This window comes from Lepidochelys olivacea, assembly GCF_965140295.1.
Source record: "Lepidochelys olivacea isolate rLepOli2 genome assembly, chromosome: 10".
NCBI lineage: Eukaryota > Metazoa > Chordata > Testudines > Cheloniidae > Lepidochelys > Lepidochelys olivacea.
In genome coordinates, this window is record NC_140420.1 from 7,571,102 (window position 1) to 7,594,883 (window position 23,782).

Sequence of the window (23,782 nt, forward strand, 5' to 3'; positions counted from 1 at the left end):
AGCCGGCAGCCATGGAACTGACCAGCATGGCCCAAATCTAGCATGCATTGTGACGGTGCCCCAGGATCAAATGGGAGAGATCAGGGATGGGCAGGAGAACAGTCTCTACCAGACATTTTTAGCATGTCCAAGCACAGGAGAGAGAGCCAACCATGGACAAGTCAAGTCACCCCCTCCCACCACCGCTTGGCATCACACTCAGCACAGTGGGGACAATGTTGTTGCTTGATTAGAATACCTCAGAGGTAGCAGGGAGATTGATTCATAAGGGTTTGAAGGTAGTAAGTTATAGATAGATAGATAGATAGATAGATAGATAGATAGATAGATAGATAGATAGATAGATAGATAGATAGATAGATAGATATATACGCGCTAAGTACAGTTACTGGCCACAAGATACTATGCTGAAGGGTGCCTTAGAAATACAAATAAGTGTATCAAGAAAAATGACAAGAGACAAGTGAAAGCCATGTTGGTTTATACCTGAAGGCTGGTGCCCACAGGTGTTGGAACTAGGGGTGCGGGGGGTACTGCAGCTTGAAGTGGTTTCTATCATATACAGGGTTACAGCTTGATTCAATAGCTCTCAGCACCCCTGCTGGTGCCACTCACTTGCTCCTCTCCACAGCTGTAACAAAGCTCCCCTTTAATTCAGAAGAGGGCCCAAAATTGCCTCCCAATAAATACACAGGCAAGGCCCAATCACTTGAAGTATGAAACATGCTGTGTGGGCTGCGTGCGGCTGCCGCAAGGAGGGAAAAGCCACCAAGCACACACAGAGCACAAGCAGTGCTGAGAGGCAGAGAGAAAGGAAGGAGCCTTGTAATACAGTGGAGCTTGCCTTGTCCCACCCCAGCCAGGAACTGACACATTCCCCTAACATTGTACCTTTCGCTGTAGCTGTGGTCCTTAGAGTACCTGTAACCCACACACCCAGTGGCTGCATCTATTTCTTGAATGGTTCCGAAGCTCCCCGTGTTACAGGCGCAGCCGGGTGTTGTCTCCGCTGTGTGCATCCAGGTCAATGGTTACGCGCACACACACCCCCATCGTTTGTTCGGTGTCCGCTTGCAGCGTGTTTCATGTTACACGGAGAAGAGCACACTCCCATCTTTGTCTGTGTCCTCTGGCTCCACGGAAAGGATCCTGCTGAAAGGCTCCATTCCCACCTCAATGACAAGCCAGCCGACAAGCAACATCTCAGCATGTCCTGAGCTGGTGGTTTGTGCTGCAAGTGGCTTCCCAGTCCCTAGAGGCCACTGTGTAGCCAGAGGTTACAGCCATGTGAGCAAGCTGGCAGGTTATTCAGGAGAAGTGTTCCTGCACTAACTACTGCTAACCCTCTGAATGCTAACCTGGTCCAGAGTGACAATCCAAGCAGACATCAAGGGACAAATTTTTAGCAGGTCACCAAGAAACACACCCACAAACCTTGCTAACAGTCACGTCTCACACACTCAGAGCACCCGCATGCACCCGGGTGACTTGGGTAACTGCAGGGGCAGTTCAGCATTTGCACATGCAATTACCCGAAATGTGAGTGCCCAGTACAGCCCGCACCTCCGCAGGTACCGGTTTGGACCCCTGCTGAAAATCCAGCCCTGTGTACCCTGACAGTCTTGAGAGGGAACCCGCCGTTAGGGGTTTGTCCAACACCCTCACGATGCGATAATACTGCAGCATCCCCGTGAAACATCATCAAGGCACAAGGGCAGCAAGATCGGATCATTCACTGACATGCCTGAAGTTGATGCAAGCCAGGAATCTAGGGGTTCCCTAACCTAACACCAGCTCTCACTGCCCCAGAAAGGAGAGGAGCAAAGGGGGTGCTCTCCCTCTGCCCAGCACCATTCAAGAAGTTTAAAATTACACACTCTGGCCTGGCCTGTGCCCAGGCGGAATTGGAACCTGGGGTCCAGGGAATCTAGGATATTCCCCACCACTAAGCCACCCCTCTCTGGCTTGAGCCCGACAGCCACCCTCATGAGTCTCTTTCAAACACCTAGCTGGCCCAGCTTGGAGCCAAGGGAAGGATTGCCCTGGCTAGGCAGGAGCTTGTCCAAACACTGGCTCAGATTCATTTTCCGCCCCTGCAACAGGGAAGAGGTGGGACCTGGGCACTCCTTAACCATTTCTCGGGGTGGCTCCATTAATGTGCAGATCCCCGCCCCACTGGCATGGAGGAAGGCAGGTCAGACATCTGCTGCCCACCTCCCAGCGACTGGTGGGAGCCAGGCCACGGGGAGAGGTTCCTGGGACAGGGAGGAGAAAAGCAGCTGGCGAGGAGCAGAGATTTAATGGCCAGAGGCGCCAAAGAGCAGGATTACAGCTAAGCCATCTGGCAAATGGTCATGCCAGCGAACGCCCCCACACGTACCTGCCCTCGCCTCAGCTAGCCGGGAACCAGGCCACGGGCGCAGGCTCTCGGTTTCAGGCTGTGGCCCACCACGCTGGTTCCGGGGTGGGACTCCAGCATTTTCTACAGACTTGAAGGTTTCCTTTAAGCAAAGGCTGGCCTGTGGGAGGAGACAAGCTTCTAAGGGGACAGAGCTGCAGCCGCCAGGGTGACGTGTGCTGGGGGGCATGGGGATGGCGAAAGGGTTCTGAGATGTGGGTTCAGCCAGGCCATTTGGGTGGGAAAGGCCGAGCACCTGCCTTACGAGGGACTGCACAGAAATGGGGAAGGGTGGAGGGCAGCAAAAGCAGAGATGAATGAGGCGGCCCCATAAATTAGAGACAAGCCCTTGGGCATTAGACGGGAGAGGGTTCAAGGCTGCAATGCCATGGGCAGGTGTTCAGGTTACTGCAGGCCTGAGGCCCAGCAAGCTGGCAGGTGGACGCACACAGGGGGAACAGAAGAGCTTAGGACAGTGCAGGGGGAACACTAAAGTGCCGTGACCCAAAGGCATCTGAACCTTGCCCAGTCGTGCAGCAGACTGTGTTACCCGGCCTAGAGCATCCCTGGGCCTCCGGGACAGATCCCTACAGCATCCTGAGCTGGCTCAGCCTGTCTCCATCGTTCCATGCTTCAGCCAGGACGGACATCACGCACTAACCACCCTGCCCGCCCCCAGCTGTCCATCTCCTTTGCTCCGGGCTACGCCACCCCTTCCTCCAAACCACCCGCGGCCGGGCAGAGGGTAGTTGTGACTGGGCTCCTGTGTGATACCGAGAGAAGGAGTTGTAATTCCAGCACACAAAGCCCCACAGCCCCGGCGGCTCGGCTATTGCGACGCCACTCACCTGGGTTAAGCAGCCTTGCTTGCCCACATGCCGCCAGGTGTGACAATCTACACCTTCCAGATCTGCACATCCCCTGGCTTTGCAGACATGGCGCTTTGTCAGCCTCTCCTCCAAGGAACCTCACTCCACCGGACCCAGGGGAACCACGTTTGCTGCAAGGTGGTTGCCGGCTGCTGCCGCTGCCACCCGATGCATATTTGATGACAGCTATTATTCTCATCTCCACTCATGAATGGAGAGCGGGGAGCTAACCTTTCCTGCAGAGGAGCTGGGGAACAAATGAGAGGCAAGGGGCAGCAAGCACAGTTCCCCCGACTGTGCTGACGGATAGAACTGCAGCTACCTCCAAAGAGGGAGAAGATGGGTGGGACAGAACCTGTTAACGGGGACCTATGGGGAAAAAGGAGGGAACGGTGTAGCCAAAAGAGCAGCTACCTGCCAGGGGCACTAGAAGAGGAAGCCAAACAGACTAGCGTGTCCCACTGCACCTCCTACTGGATGATGCTTGAAACAGACACAGGTTTTCGAACTACAGCGCAGGGGGATACAGGTACGTGCAGACACTCAGTACCCATCAATACCTGTCACAATGAACTAGCTTCTGTATGTCTGAGGGCCAGAGGGGAATCATTTGGGAGAACTCAGACCAATACATAAGGGCGGCTATAAAGGCAGATGTTATATTTTGCCAACATAAAATTAATCCCTCCATATGAACCAGATGTGATCTTTAAACCACTCACCGAGGGCAGGTGTTGTCCAATGGGTTTAGCACAGACCTGGCAGGCAGAAGACCTGGGTTTTTAACCCCAACAATAGCACTGACTCATTATGTGAGCTCAGGCAATTCACTCCCCCTCTCTGAGCCTCTGTTCTCCCAGCTGTATAATGGGTATGTTACCTGCCTTTATAAATAAGGCTTTGGAAGTAGCACTGGCAGATGACAGCGCTACAGAGGCATTATTATTCACTCACTCCTAGCCCTGGAGTGGTGATTCATACCAAGGGCTGAGTGACCTGTTAGCCAGTTGTGAGAACTGTTTGCATTAACAGATTGTGGTTTTTAGGTTTACGGGCTTGGAGTGTGGTGCACCAAAGGGCCTGAGTTCAAATCCCACAAAGGGCTAAGAACCTTTGCAGTTGGTTGCATTGAGACCACAAGCTCATAGACTTTCAGGACAGAAGGGACCATCATGATCATCTTGTCTGCCCTCCTGCAGGTTGCAGGCCACAGAACCTCACCCACCCACTCCAGTAATAGACCCCTAACCTCTAGCTGACTTATCGAAGTCTTCAAACCTTGATTTAAAGACTCCAAGTTACAGAGAATCCACCATTTCCTCTAATTCAAAGCAGCAAGTGCTCATCCTAGATGGTCTTCTCTGCACCTGTTCCAGTTTGAATTCATCTTTTTTAACCCTGGGAGACCTGAACTGCACACAGTATTCCAGAAAAGATCTTACAAGGGCCCTGTATAACCGTACAACCACTGCCATCTTTGCTGAAAATACCTCGCCTGACGTAGCCTAGGATTGCATTAGCCTTTTTCACGGCCGCATCACTTTGGCAGCTCATAGTAATCAACCAATACGCTCAGGTCTTTCTCCTCCGCTGTCATTTCCAGTTGATATGTCCTCTGCTTATATCAAAAAGTCTTGCTGTTAGTCTTTAAGGGCAGGACCTTGCATTGTGCATTATTAAATTTCATCCCATTTCTATTACTCCAGTTTTCAAGGTTGTCCAAATCTTCTTGTGTGATATTCCGGTCTTCCTCCATATTGGCAATACCACCCAACTTTGTGCCCTCTGCCAATTTTATTAACACCCTCCCACTTTCTGTGCCATGGTCATTAATGAAAGTGTTAAATAAGGTTGGCCCCAGGACCAAACCTGAAGGAACTCCCTTGAGATGGACAGTTCACCTTTCAGCATGATCCACTGAAGTCTCCACTTTCACCAGTTCCTTACCCATCTTTCAAGACTCGTGTTAATCCCCAACATCACCAATTTCACTAATAATTTAGTGAGGGGGGATTTGATAGCTGCTTTCAAATACTTGAGAGGGGGTTCCAAAGAGGATGGAGCTACACTGTTCTCAGTGTTACCAGATGACAGAACAAGAAGTAATAGTCTCAAGTTACAGGAAGGGAGGTTTAGGTTGGATATTAGGAAAAACTTTTTCACTAGGAGGGTGGTGAAGCACTGGAATGGGTTACCTAGGGAGGTGGTGGAATCTCCTTCCTTAGAGGTTTTTAAGGTCAGGCTTGACAAAGTCCTGGCTGGGATGATTTAGTTGAGGACTGGTCCTGCTTTGAGCAGGGGGTTGGACTAGATGACTTCCTGAAGTCCCTTCCAACCCTGATAGTCTATGATTCTATGAATTTCCCAGGTGGAAGCTGTTACACTCACACTGTCACGTAAAGAACAACAGGGACAAGGTTAAACTGGCAGTTTTGTGCTCCTCTCTCGTTAGTGAGCCTGCACCAGCTTGCACCTGCTCCAGACTAATGGAATCTGCAGTCTTAGCTCTAATGCAGTGGGTATTTATTATGTCAAGTCTTCAGAAAGCAAGGGCTTAATTGCAAATTACAATCAATAACCCCCACAGGGTGACCTCCGCATTTAAAACATGTCACCAGAAGAATTCAAAAGTATGTGAAGGCAAGCAATCCTCATCTCAGCAGCCTCCTGAGCCACCTCTGCTACAAAGGAGGTTCACAGGCCTAGCTTGGTTGGGGTGACCTTGTCACTGTTTGAACAATTAAGTTGGCACGGCAAGACCATGACTGTTCTATACTGCCCCATGCAGCACTTTCAATCTTGCCAGGATGGCAGGAGCGAAGATAGCAGAGGAGAGCCCATAGCTGTAACTGTCTCTCATTGAATTAAACAAATGTTGCTGGAGTCAAGTCCTGTTTTATTACCTTGCAAATGATTCCTGGCTAAATTAAATTATAAAAGGAGTGTTTGGCCAATCAAATGTGCCTGATTGCCTGGAACATGCACAGGCCTCTAGTTTTGAGCAGAACATGCTTCAAGCCACAACCATTTCTAGGATGACAATCTCGAGGGAGTAACTGCTGGACTGTCTAAAACTGAAATCACACTCATCAAAATATAGGGTTAGAAGGGACGTCAAGCAGTCATCAAATCCATCCCTGGATAGCGTAAACCTAAAAAATGCTGGAGTTTGTTGACTTTGCAGGGTACATAGACCATCCATCCCCTTGCGCTTTCTTCAGACGAGGTGGTTGCGAGCTGCGTTTAAAGGTATAGCTTAACTTTATGTTTGAGTTGTACTTAGTTTGACATTGGGCAGTTGTATTTTGCAGATTACGTACATACACTGGGAGACAAATGGTGGGAGCATTCTATTACAATTAATCTGCTACTCCCCTCGACTTGCTGTATGGCCTTGGGAGTCATTTAACTCTCTGGCCCTCCACGATCTCCTGTGGCAAGAGGGCTAACAATCTCTCCTTTTTGTGAAATGCCACACTTGGCCTTATAGCAACATGCAGCAGCAACTTGTGAAGTTGTATTTTAAACACACAAACCTAATCTTTCCGTGAAGCAGGTAAGGGATGTAACAGGGATCCTCTCACTCAGCCCTGAAGTGCAGCTGCTTCTGGGGTGGAACGCAGCGCTAACATCCTGTAATTGGGCAAGACACTGAGGAATACCACATCCAGTTGAAACTGCAAGGAAAGGACGCTGGGAGAGTGGAACTAGCCCTGTCATTTGGCCAGAAGAGCAGGGCTAACACCCTTCTCTTGGAAAAACAGGGTGGTGTCATTAAGCACAAATAGTAAGATTGCAGCTGTACATCTCATACAAGAGACAGCATAGAAACACAACACAGCCCTTCACTGTTACAGGGTATGAAGTTCTGCTGCTTCTAACCCGAGGGTTGTAGTTCAAATGTTCACAATTCCTCACAAGAGATTTTAAGTAAACTGCCTCATGAGTATCTACCACTCTATATGGGTACAGGCGCACAGAAGCGGAGCGTGTGCTTCCCAGCTTGGACAGACACCAGAGTGCAGCCCCAAGGGGTCCAGTCAGGTTTGGACTTAGGCCACACTATTATTTTTAATGCGCGAGGTGAAGCAGAGTTAGCCTGTGTCCGTGTACTCAAGATGAGAAGCATGTTCCCAGCTTCAGTGCAGAAATGCCCAATCCCCACTTCACAAAAGCACCTCCTTCCTCACTAAAGGTCCCACAAAATGTTCTTGGAATGTACTGGGTTTGCCTTTGATCTCCATGAGCAATAAGGTAACTAGGGGTCTGATCCAACTCCCATTGGACATCAATGGAGCCTTTCCATTTCCTTCAGCGAAAACTGCTGGATTGATGTTAAAGTGTTTGCAAGAATTTGATCTTCCCATGCAGATAATCAGGCACTTCAGGATCCCCAGTAAAGGTTCTATATGTAGATCTTCAGCCCAACATGCTCTCACCGCTGATACTAAACTGTACTGCTTGCAGCGTGTGCTGCAGTTAATCTGAAAAGATGGAAATGTACAAAAACCTATTTCCAGATGTAGCTACAGCTACCCATGCTTACCCAAGCTACTCATGCATGCAGAAGAATGAGCTGCTCTCGATCTGTTTCCATTTTCTTCCCTGCCAAGTTTAATCAAAGTTCAGCTGCTTTATACACTTGGACTATGATGGGGGGAAAAATCGTTGGCTTTCCAAACTACTAGGGAGAGCAGCTCAGTTAATTTGACAGTGGTTCCAATATTGATCCACCAGACTATTAAATTTGAGACAACCAGCTAATCTAAGACAGCTGTAATGACCAGCCTTGTGTTAACCAGGGCAAATTTGCATTTTTTTTAGATTTACAATGAGTTTTAACAAGCTATTTTGAATATTTTTGTTCCCCCTCCCTCTCCTGTTTGAGGAGGATGTACAGTTCAGTATTCTGACTATCAAGTCATGCACGGGCTTTCCTCCATTGTCCTTGTTTAGTAGTTAAACGCCAGCACAGTTAAAAATGAAACAGTTAAAAATGAAACACAAAAAGCTTTGTCCTGGCATCTTGGCCTGCACAACCTTCATGGGAAATTTAAAGGGCGAGTCAATGTGCTGGAACAGCATCCCACTCAATTAGCAGAGAGAAGTGCAGGCATTAGAAAGCCAGCTCAGGCATAATGCAGCTAATTTGGAGATTATTCTCCAGTAGCTTCTACCTCAGCCCTGATTCCCTCTGCATTCCAGCTGCGAGCAAAATCATTAACACCAAAGGTAACCTACAAAGCTCAGTGTCACCTTTTTTGGCTTGGTTCTTGTGTAATTTATCCAGCTCATGTCATCCGAGGAAGCCCTAATGCGTCCAACTCTTCTCCATCCTTAGCGCGCCCTTTGTTCACTCTTCGCAATGCCACTTTAGTCTCATTTCAGGTTTGGGTTAGCGTGTAGGTGCTGGATGGTGGTGGTAGCCTGAGAGATACAGGTCAGACTAGATATCTAGTGGGTCCCTTCTGGCCTTAAATTCTATGACACATTACCATCAGAATCCACTCCACCACACAGCTCCTTGCCACGCAGTTGGCCAAAAGGGAGGGAGAGGGATGACAAAGCAAGTGTTCCCGTGTCTGTTTCGAGGGGCAAGGGCATAATTCACATGAAATAGCCACTTTTATTTTCTTAAATAAAACACTCCCAGCCATTGCAGTTCAGGAGGAGCACGAAAGAAGAGCTTGGGGGCGGAGGAGCTAGCCATCCAACCAGGCTTCATGGTTCAGAATTCGGCATTGGAGGCTCTTGCTCATGGAAAGAAAGAGCCTGTAACTATCAGACACTATAAACCATTAGCAACAACATTAAAAAAGCATGATTAGAAAATCCAAGTTTTCTGACGGAAGATCTCCATTAAGAAGCATTATTGTTCATTTATTTTAGCCAAAAAAGGCCACAGCTTAGAATGGGATTTGAGCCTGAATAGCTATTTCTGGGGTTTAGGAGCCATGGATGCATGATTTAGAGACAAGTGGTTTCCTGACAACTATTCCTCAGGTACTGTGTCAGAAAAGGTGGAAGAAGGCGGCAAAGCAGAGGTTTCCCCCTGGGAAACTCCTAATGCCACCTCTCAGACCTGTGACATGGACGGAAATGAATCCTCACCAAGTCTTGGAGCTCTTCTAGGATGTAGCTACGGCACCTGTGGCTTGGCCACGTATCAATCCCTTTGTTAATAGGGTTGCACCTTCCAGCTCTCTCAAGAGTACTAATGGGATCAGGACACCCTACAGGCTGCGTCAGAGGGTTAAGAGGCATGGGATGTTGGTTTTAAATTTGATAGAGCGGGATGTTCAAAAGCTCAGCCTAGGGCTGTCTTGGATGTGGGAAACCCGCGGAAGCTAGAAAGGCTGTGAATTCTAGCAGCCCTCGTATTGGGCGAGTGGGGGAGGGAAAGGTTTGCTTTAATGACACTCTTACATTAAATGACAGGAATGTGCAACGAATGGCAGGTAACCTCTCTCAGTGCTGGTATCAATGGCACCAAGAGAAGAGTCACATTTGCGTGGACAAATCCACAGATTCCGATTGGCCGAGAAAGCTGCTGGCAGGTATAACAGACAGACATGTATGGAAAATCTGCAGCCGTACAGGAGGATGGAGGATTCTCATCGCATCGTAACAAATGGGTTCCATGATCCAACTTTTAGAGATGTTGTGCAAACAAGCTACCTTGCCTGAAATGTCACAAGATGGGAAACCCCTCGTCTCCCTGCTCCCCACCTGTTTATAGTGTATCCTTAGTCTCTTCTCGTCTCCAATGGAACAAGCTTCATGGAAGCCTACGTGGCTTGGAGCACATCTTCCTTTTTTTGGCTTTTATATGGTCACAATAAGTCAGTTCTGATTCTACAGCCTAGGGCAGGGTCAGGCACCAGTGAGCAGTGGCTAAGAGGGTTACTTCTTGACAATCTGGATGACATCTTCGTGCTCCATCAAATGAGTTAATCCTACTCTTTGAGGACTGTATTTTGTGCTGGTTCCCTTTAAATCAGGAGAAAGCAAGTTGAAACGTGTTAGGAGTGGACACTTCAAATACAGGCAAATCAAATTCAGAGAGTATTAGTCACTTACCCACACCAAGGCATATTTGAACTGGCTGGCTAACGTTCTGTGAATTCGATGGCACTGCAATAAGACAGAGTGTGAGACAGTCAAATGATAATGCTTCACTATATATCAGCCTCTATTCTATTCAGGTTCTTATACTGTGCCCCTCACCATGGTGTCTGAGCACCTGAGAATTAGATATGAAAACACTGTTTTTGATGATTAGCTCCAACTAATCATGTCTCCCAAGACAAGAAGTGGAGATTTTCCCCAGACTTCCAGTACCCACTGCTGTCTTCAATTAACATCTAGCCACTACAAACAGGAACACCTTGGGTCCACGCTGTTTACTGCGAAGGCAACTTCGGAGCCACATTCAAAAACGCACAAAGAGCATAAAGTAAATGTACCAGAATCATGCTTTCTCCATACAAAGTTCCCAGGAATAGCATCACAAAAGTCTCATCATTTCCATCTGCTTGTTCGCTGAACTCTATTAGGTTACCTTTGTGATGTTACATGCCACATTCTTTATAGAAATATGGTTATGATATGAATATGGCCTAAGATATATTTTATGCAAGATGGGTCTTGTAAGGTATCATTGGGAAGGTTATGATTTACTGAATGTGAATAGCCAATTTGTATGCCTGTATCATTTCTGTATCTAAAGTTAGGAATATTGACTATGTAACAATTACAACTGTGTGGGATTCAGAGTAACAGCCGTGTTAGTCTGTATTCACAAAAAGAAAAGGAGTACTTGTGGCACCTTAGAGACTAACAAATAAACGCTCAAATAAATTTGTTAGTCTCTAAGGTGCCACAAGTACTCCTTTTCTTTTTCCTAACTGTGTGGGAGACACCCACCAGACAACCGGCCATCGCAGCCTTGATGGGCCATTAGGAAGGAACAATAAGACTGTGAAGATACTAATCTCTCTCCTCCCTGAGAGGTGTCCTGGGTCGTAGCTGTGACACAACCAGGTCAGGTGGTCCTGTCACCTGGTACTAAATACCACTTTGGACACTGCTGGTACTTTTCCTCTGCAGCGGGATGGGGATCTAACAAAGGTTTTCTGCCTTAGGTAAATAGCTCACGAAAGCTTATGCTCAAATAAATGTGTTAGTCTCTAAGAGGCCACAAGTACTCCTTTTCTTTTTTCTTGAAACCAGTCTCTTTAAGATCCTAATCTTAGTATGTGTGTTGTTTTATTTGCTCAGTAATCTGCTTTGTTCTGTTTGCTATCCCTTATAATCACTTAAAATCTGCCTTTTACAGTTAATACATTTGTTTTGTATATTATTAAACCCAGTTTGTGCATCTCTCTCTTCACACTGAGGGAGAGGGCAATTTTTTATGAGCTTGCGCTGTGCAGATCTTTCTATATAGTGCAAGACAGTATTATTTTGGGTTTATTCCCCAAAGGGGGTGTGCACGTGAATGCTGGGTGAATCCTCTCACACAGAGCTGACTTCAGTCTATGTCTGCAGCTGGGTGTGGCCCTACCTGTGTGTGTATGCTGCTAGAGGCTGGAGAGCCTAATTCAGCAAAACAGAGAGAGAGAATCCAGGCTGATGGAGGAGGAAGGGCTAAGTGAAACCCCAGTACATCAGGTAGCATGCCAGAAGTGGGGGTCCAACCCGTCACAACCTTCATCACCTTTTATCTAGTAAAGTACATAACCAGAAAAGAAACATTTGTTTCTATACCTCAGTTAGACCAAGCTAAGGAATGCTAATGGGCAACAAAACAGCAACATGTGTTTTTTCATAGGACAACCTGAAATATTCAAAATCCTACCAACAGTTTGGGTAGGAAGTTTGCATTGGACTGAGTGCAGTTCTACCACCAGAGAAAGATCTTTCTTTGTGTTATTTGCTTACCACATGCTCTACAGAAGCCCCTTTCCGGAGAATAATGGCATCTGTGAAGTCCGGTCTCTCTAGAGAGAGCACAGAAAAACAAGAAGGGAAAAGATAGCATCGCTTTCCCGATCGCTGTCCTTTAACACAATCTGACAATGCATTTGATTATGTACAACTCCTTGAATCCCCCCCGGTCCCCCACGCCAGTTACACCTGACAGCAGGCTGGCATACAAATAGCCATTCACCTGAGTTATATTGCCTACTTAGCTCCATACACACTCCAGTGGCAGGAAGTACAAATTGGCTACTTACCCTGGACTTTTAAAGATCAATACAATACATTGAATCAATTCATAATCTTCAAAGACAGTACTTCCAACTTTTGATTTACTCTCTCTCTCTATACCACCCTTAACATTTAAAAGTCAAAGTCAACCATTTCCTTAGAATTCACAAACCCATCCAAGCCCAATCTTAATTCAATCCACATGACAGGACTTATCGCAACAGTAAAAGCCAAAGTCTAAACACACGTTTGAATAAAAGGGAATCACTGCTGCAGTTTCCTTGAAGATCCTAACATTTTAGGATCTAATAAGCTACCACAAAAATCTCACTGACGTTTACCCAAAATTCAAGCTTGCAGCCCTCCAATGCCAAATGCAACAACGGCCTTTACAAAGTGACAGGGAAAGTGACAGCTGTATAAGGACCCCCAGTAAGGCGTTTGGGGAGTTAAAGCCAGCTGAGGAGTGCTGCTCCTGCTCATCCTCAGCCTATGTGACACCTGTAAGCAGCTGCTTGGGAGTTCTGTCTCAGGAGGGGATGGTGCTAAGTGCCCATCCTTCCCAACTCCCCTGTGGGCTCCTAGTGGGACTGCTGAAAGAATCTAAAGGGACAAATTAACTAACCTGAAGGGAAAGGCAGAGGTGAGTCCAGACAGTGGTCCAGTCTGTAAGAAATAACTGGAACTCTGAGCTACAGAAACCCTGCATCCTGCCTAATTCAACATTTAGGGTGAGAAATTACATTTTGTAACCTGTTTCTTTAGTGAATCAAGCTTAGTTTGCGTGTTTTGTTTTATTTGCTTAGTAATCTGCTTTGTTCTGTTTGCTATCCCTTATAATCACTTAAATCTGTCTTTTGTAGTTAATAAACTTATTTCTTGTTTATAACATAACCCAGTTTGTGCAAGTCATATGGGGCGGAGGGGGAGAAGCTGTGCATCTCTCTCTCCACATTGAGGGAGAGAGCGAATTTTTATGAGCTTGCGCTGTGCAGATTTTTCTATCCAGCGCAAGACAATACACCTTTGGGTCTGCACTCCATGGGGGGCGGGCACCTGAGTGTTGGGGAAAGTCCCTTAAGTGGAGTTTTCCCAGAGCTGATCTCAGTGTCTGTGTCTTTCTGCAGCTGGGTGTGGCCCTGCCTGTGTGTGTGCTAGAGGAGGCTTAAGAGCCTTGCTCAGCAAGACAGGTTAAAGGGGGCTCAGGATGGTGGAACAGGTGGGCTCAGTGGTATCTCAGTACATCAGGTGGCACCTTGTCACACCAACTGCTCACTGACCACCAATGGGAGTTGGGCACCTAGTGCCCAACTCCCATTGGCTGTATTTCTGAAAATCTCCCCCTTGGACTCTTCTTTTGCCTGTCAGTGTTTTGCTTACGTCCTCTCTTCTTAGTGAAGATACAGGTAAGCGCCAGGTACTCCCACAGCTTCTCCAGTAAATAGTCCAGGTTCAGCTTCATTCCACAGCTGCAAAACACCATGAACATCTCGGCTTAGTGTAATTCTATTCCCCAAAGAGCAGCCCAAATTCCGTCTTACCTGGAGTCCACAAAGAAGTGTGATCGAGAAGCTTATTAAGTGCTAGATGACAAGGTGAAGCTTTCTGATGGGTCAGTATGATGAAACAGACAATGCTTTCCAAAGGTACACCACCTTCAAAGTGGCAGAGCCCATCAGTTTAACAGAACAGATAATAGAACTACTGGGAAGACCTGGTTTATTTCAACCTGGAGATGGTGCGAGGCAACTTATAGCAGATTTGCCTCTCTCTGTGGATAGAGGCCACTGAATATTTTGTTAAAAATGACAGGGTACTTGTTGAGTTTCACTCTCAGCCAGAGCACAGAGCAGCTAAGTGGTGTGCCAAGGAGCGTGCCCATCTTTGGGATAGCAAAGGAAGAGGGTATTAATGAAATGTAAACCAAGTGCAGAGCCTGTAGAAGGTGTGGATTGACAGGCTTGCAAGCTCTTACCTGATCACAACACTGTTTGGTCTCCTAGCCAGACGATCTACTTCCTCCATAGATATCTGGTCAATCTTGTTATAAACCTAAAATCAAAAGGGAAAAGAACATATCCTTTACAAAGTCAATTCAAGTGACACTGCAAGCAAATTCGATACATGCAAGTAGTTACGAGGTTCTGCAGCTTCCAGTCCTCGTAGGCACACAATAATGAGATGCTGGGGCTTGTTAAAAAATGTGGCGCTTATCAATATTGATCAAAGATTTTTGGTAAATTGTTAAAGTTCATAAGCCTCAAAATAAATGACAAGTTTTCCCATTTTAACGTTCTTTCCTTTGGGGGTCACCCTCTGGTGTTTTGTTCTTGGACCGCATTATAAAAATCCAAAACATCATCAGAAAGGGGCCCCTGAAACGAAAGGTGCATCTATAGCGCACCAAGGCTGTGCACATACAGACACCATGCTTGTTAGAGGAAATCAGCCATGGAACTTTCAGCACCAAAACACAAGTCTCTACCCCAGCTGAGAGAAAAGAGGAATGATCAGCTCTAGGTAGCCTGCCGCTATAGTCATCGGGGCCAGCCACAAGAGGGCGCTGGAATCATGTGCTAAACGAGCATACTACACAGGTACATGTGCAACAGGTTAACTAGATGTTTAATGACAAGTGGTGGTTTTCACATACAGAGTGATTCTCTCAAGGCAAGAGGTCAAGATCATTCTGTATTTAGGACCCCAATCTTATGCTGTCCCATTATACAGAAATAAGGCTGTTTCCGGGATACTCACATAAAGGCAGGGCATGTAGACTCTGTTACCGACAATCACATCGATAAACTCATCAGGAGAACAATCTTCTCTAAACAGAACCTCTGCATTGAAGATTTCTGAGGTGGCATCATTAAGGCCAAACTTCCTCTCTTGGCTAAACACACCGGACAGGCACAATGGGCTGGATTTGTTTAATCTTGTATAATGGGGGCTGCTCAGATGACACCCCCCCCACAAATTCCTCCTGCTTTTAACTTCACCGTCACCCTATTGGCATGAACACCTTGCTCTGGAATTAGTATTGAAGATACAATCCCATTCTAGTTCGAATGGGACCTTCGCCGAGTGGGCTGCTGAGGCTCTGAGGTGTGGGACGGGGGTCAAGAGAAGCGGTTTCTGGACGTTGCCCCTTTCTGGGCTCTCCTTCAAAAAAGGATACTGTACTCATGGAGGATGAGCTGCACCAGCTTCTCGGAGCACTGGGTCAGCGTGACAGTCGAGTTAAAGGAGATGCCCCCACCCTTCTTTGGCTGGATGAACAGAACAAAGAACCTTAAAACAGTCTGTAAAATGTAAAGTCCACGTTATCTGTGGCATAACAAAAGGGACAGGCATAGAGGAATTCGTGTTTCCATTGGATGAGCACACGCAAACCCATGACTGTGCAGGGCCATTGGTAAGTCTCACCTTGAAATAGATGTTTGGTTTGCATTTGTTCAGCCGGATTCCTACAGATTCCAATTCCTTTTCCAAGAGGGACCTGCGTAGACACTGCAAATTAGTCGTTGGTACACTGGACTTAGTGCAATAAGAGGAAAAAATGGTCAAAAGCTTGGCCGGCACCTTGACGTTTCCCAGCTCCAAATCACCACCCTGTGGATCTTCTCTATACCACTGACTGGGGCCCTCCCATTCAGCAAGGCCTCTAGTTGGGACCTAAGAACATGGCCATGGGAGGAGGAAGCCTCAAACAAAGACACTACCATGTAATATATTATCCTTCCCTGGAGAGGCCATATGTTGATGTTCTTCCCCTCAAGAAGCCAGAACTGAGATTCCTGGCAATCTTAGTAAATGCTGCGCCTACCTAGCCAGTAGGTATTTCTGTTGAGCACAACTAAGTCCATTGCCCAAGCCTGGGCTGCTTGCTTGGAAGCTACCAACAGGCCATCCAGCCCAGGCAATAATCTGCAGTAACAGTTATCTTGCTAGCAAAAGCAATGGCCAAAAAGCCCCAGTAGAAGTTTAAATTTAAACTGAAACACATTAATAGAGTGGCCTCATGATGCACAGATTTTGAGACGAGCCAGCTAGAGTGGAAGAACAATTTAGCAAAAATCAGCAAAGGCGGTTCATTTTGGAACGTCCATGGAGAGCAGGACTGAAGTGAGAAGATGATCCCAGGAATATTAAAGAGTAAAATTATTAGCCGACTATAGATTATATTAGGACATTAGTAAATATCTAGTGTGCTGCATACGGGGTATGCCTAGTTAGCCTCCACAGCTGGGAAGTAGCAAGCCATCGGGATTCCTTCATTGGCTTATCAGTCCAGAACTGACTAACCTGCTCCCTGTGCTCACCTCTGTACTTCGCCCTTAGTGGCATCCAGCATCATGATAACGACATCAGCGGTCCTAGCCACAGCTATCACCTGACGTCCTCTCCCTTTCCCTGCAAAGGAAGGAGATGGCGTTATCCGTGGGAAGGCAGAATAGTTAAAAGCTCCCTCGAACCAGGAACCGTCCCATGGGACTTCTTCGAAGCAAGAAAGAATTTCATTCCTGCTTTGGCTGCACTAACCTGTTGGGAAGGCGGCCAGGCTAATGCGGTCAAGGCCCATTCAGAGCTCTTGCAGGCTGAAATATGTGCTTGTTCCCAAAAGAAACACCATATTTTGAAGGCCAGTCCAATAGAAAGCACTACACAAACACACAAGGACTTGGCTTTAAGCAACCGCAGGATCCATTCCCCTAGTTGCATGGGGCTGGGATGCGACCCACTCAGCCTCTAGTGTGAGGGCATGCAGTTCTTGATGAGCAAGGACTCCTCTGCAGGCAGACAGTGGAGAAGCATTGCAATCCCATCAGACCGCCTTCTTTCCAAGAAGCAATGTGTGTGCAATTCTCTCTCTCCTCTGCACTGAAGTGAGGATACCCAGAATAGCGAAGAGGAAAACCCCGAGATCCCAGTTCAAATCAGCTAGACACACTTTCTGATCAGAAGTGAAAGGAGACGTTTATTAACCAAACTACACTCTGCTCAGAATGAAACATCAGGAGACTCCTACGAACCTCACGAGACTCCTCTTGCCACAGCTGAGCGACTGGCAGACAAAGCGAGAGGAAAGAGGTAGAATGAATTCCTGGCTCCCAAGTCAAGGAGCCACATCAGAACTCTCAGAAACACCCAGGCGATCGTAGCTGAACAATATTTCTTGCCTTGCTTAACCCTCCTCCCACACATCTCCAGTTTCTTTCTCTAGTGACCAATACCAAAGACCTCCCCTTGTACCAGGAGAACAAATGAGCAAGGCCATGATTCCCTCTGAATAGGGAGGTTTGCTTACTTCTGCTACCCACCTCCAGAACAAGCATCTTCTACAACATAATATGCCTTTTTGTAATTCAGGGACTCTTTTACAATTGTCTCCCACATTCAGGACCTCAGGTTTTAAGTCTAAGGTGTTCACACAATACATGACTAGGCTGGCAAGGTTGGTACCATTTAGAAACTCCACACAGTACTGAGAGCAATGGCATGTATTAAATTAATGTAAGAGCTAACCAACCTTGTGCAGCTCCTTCGATGATTCCAGGCAGATCCAAAAGCTGAATGTTTGCTCCTTTATACTGCAAGATAATCAGAAAGGTGGAAGATTATGAGGACCTCCACAAAACCTTTAAAACTGCTTTCCTAACACAGGCTAAGCACTCAATGTATTGTACACAAAGGGCCAAATTCTGAAATCAATGGGGCTGCACAGAGTATAGGGCAGGGCAAAACCTGGACCAGTAAGTTGAACATCCCACTGAGCTGGAAACAATTTGCAGAGTTTTTACCATGAAGCTCTTTCGCTAACCTTCTGAAAATTCCTCCTTCCACCTCAAGATACATTTTACTGCAGCAGTTAATGGCCAAAGCTACAAAAATTCTAGACCATCTTGGTTTGACTACAAAATGACAAGACTAGAGCACACTTTGGCTGTAATATAATTTTGGTCCTCTGTTCACCAAAGAAACTTGTCCACACGAGTAATAAGTTTCTTATCTGGTCCAACAGGTGAAATATTTTAATGATAAGAGCACTCTCATGGCTGGATTCAGAATTACTCAGGTGTGTATCATAGGCATAATATTACTCCTGTTAACAGAGATTCTCCTTGAAACTCAAGTGGTGAGGGTCACTTGCTTATGGAGCAGGAAGATGAGAGTTCCATTCCTGCAACGGCAGTGAAGTTTAAAATGACGACATCGTGCAGTAAATGAAGTTGCAGGTGGCCCCAGATTTGTGACAATATTTATGCTTGTTTTGACATCAATGTGTTTGTTTTAATTATTTTCACTCAGCCTGAATTTTGACCCCAAAATTTCACATTATACTAGGATGCTTTTCACTTTGGTGCCTTTTATAAATTTGCTTTACAGATGGATGTACAGGGCACAGATAGCAAAAACTCCTCAAGGATAGGAGTTGTCCTATTTGCTGTCCAAATTGATTACTGCACAGATTGCCTATTTTAAAGCTTCATTAACAACAAATCTGTCAAGGCTTCCAGCCATCTGGTCAATGGTGTCAATAGCTGTTATACAAAAAAAAAAAATCAATTGAGAATTATCTTGTTGCCTGGCCACTCAAAATGCAGAGTCAGATTCCCAGTGCATGCTGCCTGTCTCAGAGGAGCAATGCTGCCTGTAAAAGTGCCAGGCTCCACAGACCTAACTGCAAATGCTTGAGATCTTCCAAGAGTTCAAAACAGAAATCAGCTGGGAAGCAGGGACCTTTGGATACAGCTGCTTCTGAGCCCTACCATAGACCTACCTGTTTCTGAGCCCTATCATAGACATAATTAGAACACACACATCAGGAACAGCACATCCCTACATACTAAGTTGTGGGTCTTGTTGCTAACAGCTTATGATTAAGGCTATGTTTTAGTCACAGGTATTTTTAGTAAAAGTCATGGACAGGTCACGGGCCATGAATTTTTGTTTACTTCTTGTAACCTCTCCATGACTTTTACTAAAAATACCTGTGACTAAACCTTGGAACCGCAACCAATGGGAGCTGTGGGGGTGGTGCCTGCAGGTGGAGGCCGTGTGCAGAGCTGCCTGGCCACGCCTCTGCCTAGGAGCTGAGGGAGGGAGATGTTACTGTTTCTGGGGAGCCCCCCAAGGTAAGTGCCTTCACCCTGTCCCGTACCCCAACCCTCTACCCCCTCCCACACCCAAACTCCTGCTGCTGCGGGGGGAGAAAAGGCAGTGGCTCAAGACTGCCCCTGCAGCAGCCGGTGCAACTGGCCAGGCACACTGGCTGCTGCAGAAGTCACAGAAGTCTATGACTTCTGTGACAAATTCGCAGCCTTACTTATGATGTAGAATCCAGCCAAATCACACTTACTTCTATGACACCTGGAATACACGTCAGCGTTGTGAATTCATATGAGGCAGCTTCACTGGCTGTGGAGGTCATTAAGCTCAGAAATGTGGACTGAAAAGCAAGATATCATAACATGAAATACATAAACAAATGACAGCACCACTGAATATATAAAGATACATGGAAACAATGCACATCGACGACTTCTGAACTGGAATGGGGAGAAAACTACTCTAGTTTTAACAGCCATGTGCTCTTGCTATGCCGGCCATGGCAGTTTTAGAGGTGAAGAGGAATACTTGGCATGTTCTCTTGAATGTCAGTTATCAGGCTGCTTTTACAGACCTTTCATAGTGGTGTTGCTGTCAGATGGGAACAAACGAAAGGTTTTGGTATGCACCAAGTGTGCTTTGCATGCAGGGATGATGACAGACTTTCCCCAGTTTTAGCCTTCAGGTCTGGGTGCGCAAGCAACATTCTTTCCTTTCATTTTTGGAAAACAAACACTTAAGTTGTGGAAATACAGAAAAAGTCAGAAACATTAGCGGTCAGATCACAAAAGCATATTTCAAAAAACCGAAAACAAACTTAGGAACTGCACGTGCTAGAGTCAGCTCTGATAGTCACTGACCTTACCCACAGAGGGAAAGCCAATCAGTGCCACTCTGGCATCTCCAGATTTCATCACATCAAAACCTTCTCCTTTAGCAGCAGCAGATTTGGAGGGTTCTAGTAGCTGAGCTCTGTACTTGGCAAGCTTTGCCTTCAGTAGGCCAAGATGGTACTCGGTAGCTTAAACAAAATAGCAACAACAGTTATTAACCAAATAGCCTGCAACAGCATGGGAACATGGCACCTATTTCCCTCTTAGTTCAAGTGACTTGTTTCTAGTTTGGGAATTGCAGCAATTAGGACATTACTACAAATTAACATTGTAGATCAAGTTTGGTGTTTTTAACTATTTACTCTTTATGCCTGATGTGGCACAAAACACGGGAATAAAGGTAGCTCCCGCCTTAGGAGTGTCCACTCTGACAGAGAAGGGAGTGGATTCCTAGGGAGAGAAAACAACAGGGTTTTGTATTTTCTCCCCCCTTAATTCCGTTATTATAGACTCACTTCTTGTAGTGTAAGTTATGCCTTGACATTTAATCTATTCCCAGCGGCATATCAAGACACAGGTACACACCACGCACGAGGTGCAAGTGGTATTTCTGTGCCCCAACACGGCATCCTGTAGGTGTGTAGAACAGGGACCCACTCAATTCTCTGGGGTGCAAATGGAGCCCCCACAAAAGGATGAAAAAATGAGTGTAAGGGAAGAGGCTGACAGAATGCCCCCCCCCACATCCCACCCCTCCCTGCTGCCAGGCTCCCCGCACCCCACCTCTCTCCCCCCGCCTCCAGGCCTCCCCCGCACCCCACCTCTCTCCCCCCGCACCCCTCCCCTCTGCCAGCCTCCCCAGCACCCCACCTCTCTCCCCCCGCCTCATCCTGCCTCTCCCTGCTTCCGGCCCCCCCGCACCCCACCTCTCTCCCCCCGCCTCCAGGCCTCCCCCGCACCCCACCTCTCTCCCCCCGCACCCCTCCCCTCCCCGCTGCCAGCCTCCCCAGCCCCCCACCTCTCTCCCCCCGCCTCATCCTGCCTCTCCCTGCTTCCGGCCCCCCCGCACCCCACCTATCTCCCCCTGCCCTCCACTGCCAGCCCCCCACCTGTCTCCCCCCGCCGCCCCCCGACAGAAGGGCGGGCCGCCCCTGACCTTTGTTCTTCTGGGTGCGCGCGATCTCCTTCTCGATCTCCGAGATCTTCTCCAGGATGCCCATGGCGCCGGCGGGCGGGGGCGGGGGCGCAGCCGGGCTCTAGGGGCTCCGAAGCGGGCGCCGGAGGCCTAACGCGCCGCCCTCCAGCCACCCCGGCTCCTCGCCCGGAAGCTGCCGCCGGCTCGTCCGTCGCACTAATCACCCCCTCGGCGTGACGGTGTGGCGGCCGGTGCACTCACGTTCCAGTCCGGCCGGGACACGCAGCGTGCCGGCCCCCGCTGCAAGCGTTCCGGGAGCACAAACGTCCCACGCACAGTGGGCGGTGGCCCCTGGAAAGCGCCGGGTCCCCCTGATGGGCCTGGCTCCCTCTCCCTACAGAGGAGCCCCGGGGCTGGCCCTGCTCCTGCAGCACCCAGCCCTGGCTGGCCCCAGCAATCCCCTCCCGCACCATGGTTCCTGCGGGGGGAAGGGGCAGCAGCCTCACCCTGTCCTTAGCTGCCCCCAGGCCCCTTGCCCGTGCGCTGCAGCCCTCCACCGGGGGAAGGAAGAGCCCTAGCTCGGGGGGCTGTGTAAGGAGCTTGTGTGTTGCAACCCACACAAGGGGTTGGACTAGATGACCTTCTGGGGTCCCTTCCAACCCTGATATTCTATGATTCTAACCCCGCCCCCCCGCACTGTAACAGGAGGAGGCCTGTGCTCAACCCCCACTTCAGAGCCTGCACAGGCCCCCAGGAGAAGGGGGGCAGACAAACGAGGCAGGACTCATTTAACTTCCACAGCTCCTCCTGCAACCGCTCAGCCACCAGCGACACTCCTGCGACAGACAGCGCCCAGGGAAAAGGCTGCAGCAGCATTTCAGATTGCCTTGCACGAGTCGTATCCCCCCACCCTTGCTAAACCAGAAGTTTCCCCCAGTCTTCTCAAGCAGAAAGCTCAGGCTTCTGCAGTGGTTTGTCCTTTTAATGTGCAAGCCGCTTTCCTTAGATGTATCGTTCCGTTTTCCATGCCCTTAGCTACAAGGGCTCTGCGATTCTGTCCACAGATTATTTTGAGACGAGAAAGGGCCACTTTGGTTAATGATATAAAGCAGTGGTGATTTTTCATCTGTACAGTAGATAAAAGAACGGAAGGGGCATTTAAATAATTAGCACTTAAGCAGATACATCAAGGTCCCTCCACAAAACTCTTCTTACCCTAGTCTAGCAAAGAGGAACATGCTTTTTAAACAGATTAAGGCTGATGATTACAAGAGGAAAAAAAGTTGATTTCTATATTATCTATTGGGGGAATGCCACAAAATGGTAACAAATCCTACCTCCTTTCCTAATACACCAAGGTCAAAATATATACTCATGCCATAATTACCACATTGAGCCTTTAGAGCCTGTAGCAAAAGTACAGATTGAGCATGCCAGGAAAGTTGGTTACAGATATAACTACTTTGATTGTTGCTTACAATATTAAGCCTATTTAGATTTAGACTTGCCAAACATTAACCCCTATGTGTACAAGTAGCCCATTGTCAGATGTGTCCTTCAAACAACATAGCTGTACTCCAATATGAGGCTATATAAGAACTAACCTGATTATGAATGTGTTAAAATTAAGTATTTTTTAACTGCTAAGGGTTTAGATAGCATCCCATTAACACTTGGATTCAGTCACAAAGCTCTGAAACCTTAAACAGGATGCCATGGTGGGGGAAAACCAACATTTGTAGAAAAGTGACCATGGGCTTCAAGAAGATAATTTGTTAGCACAACTCCCCACAACCACTAAAGAAACAGCAAATGCAAACAGATTGATATTGTTATACTAGTCAGCAAACATGACTCCATTCCTAAGACACACACACACAAAAAACCCATCCAGGCTTTCCAGGAAAGGGAAAAAAAAATTTAAGCCAGAACAGCAAGACATGTAAACTAACCACAGAGCTGATTTTCCTGAAGTGACCATGTTCTAGGTTTGATGTGTGGTGCTGTAAGAGCTGTGTTGTCAGTATTGTACCTTTAAGGCCTGGACCACGGTGTGTGGGAGGGGTCAGCTGCTACTCTGAAACCAAGAAAGGAGGGGGCTTAGGTGCTCTGTCTAAAAAAGCTAACAAATCAGAAAGAGTTTTTCAGAGAACTTTCTCACTATAATTTGATGGTTAGCTTATTTTCTGCTTGCCATTCTATTCCAATTAAAGCCAGGGTAATT

General features: G+C 47.4%; 1 protein-coding gene across 1 annotated transcript; it reads right to left on the bottom strand.

Moving 5' to 3' along the window:
• Nucleotides 1-8,873: 8,873 nt before the first annotated feature.
• DRG2 (developmentally regulated GTP binding protein 2) lies at nucleotides 8,874-21,766 on the bottom strand. The gene is made up of 13 exons (XM_084641097.1): nucleotides 21,580-21,766; nucleotides 20,451-20,611; nucleotides 19,841-19,930; nucleotides 18,011-18,071; nucleotides 16,803-16,893; nucleotides 15,907-15,979; nucleotides 15,659-15,749; nucleotides 15,238-15,335; nucleotides 14,456-14,532; nucleotides 13,861-13,949; nucleotides 12,211-12,269; nucleotides 10,348-10,401; nucleotides 8,874-10,257 (listed from the first exon to the last, which is right to left on the bottom strand). Exons 1-13 carry the CDS (start codon nucleotides 21,641-21,643, stop codon nucleotides 10,171-10,173), a joined length of 1,095 nt encoding a protein of 364 aa, XP_084497223.1. The 5' UTR covers nucleotides 21,644-21,766; the 3' UTR covers nucleotides 8,874-10,170.
• Between the last annotated feature and the right edge of the window lie 2,016 nt (nucleotides 21,767-23,782).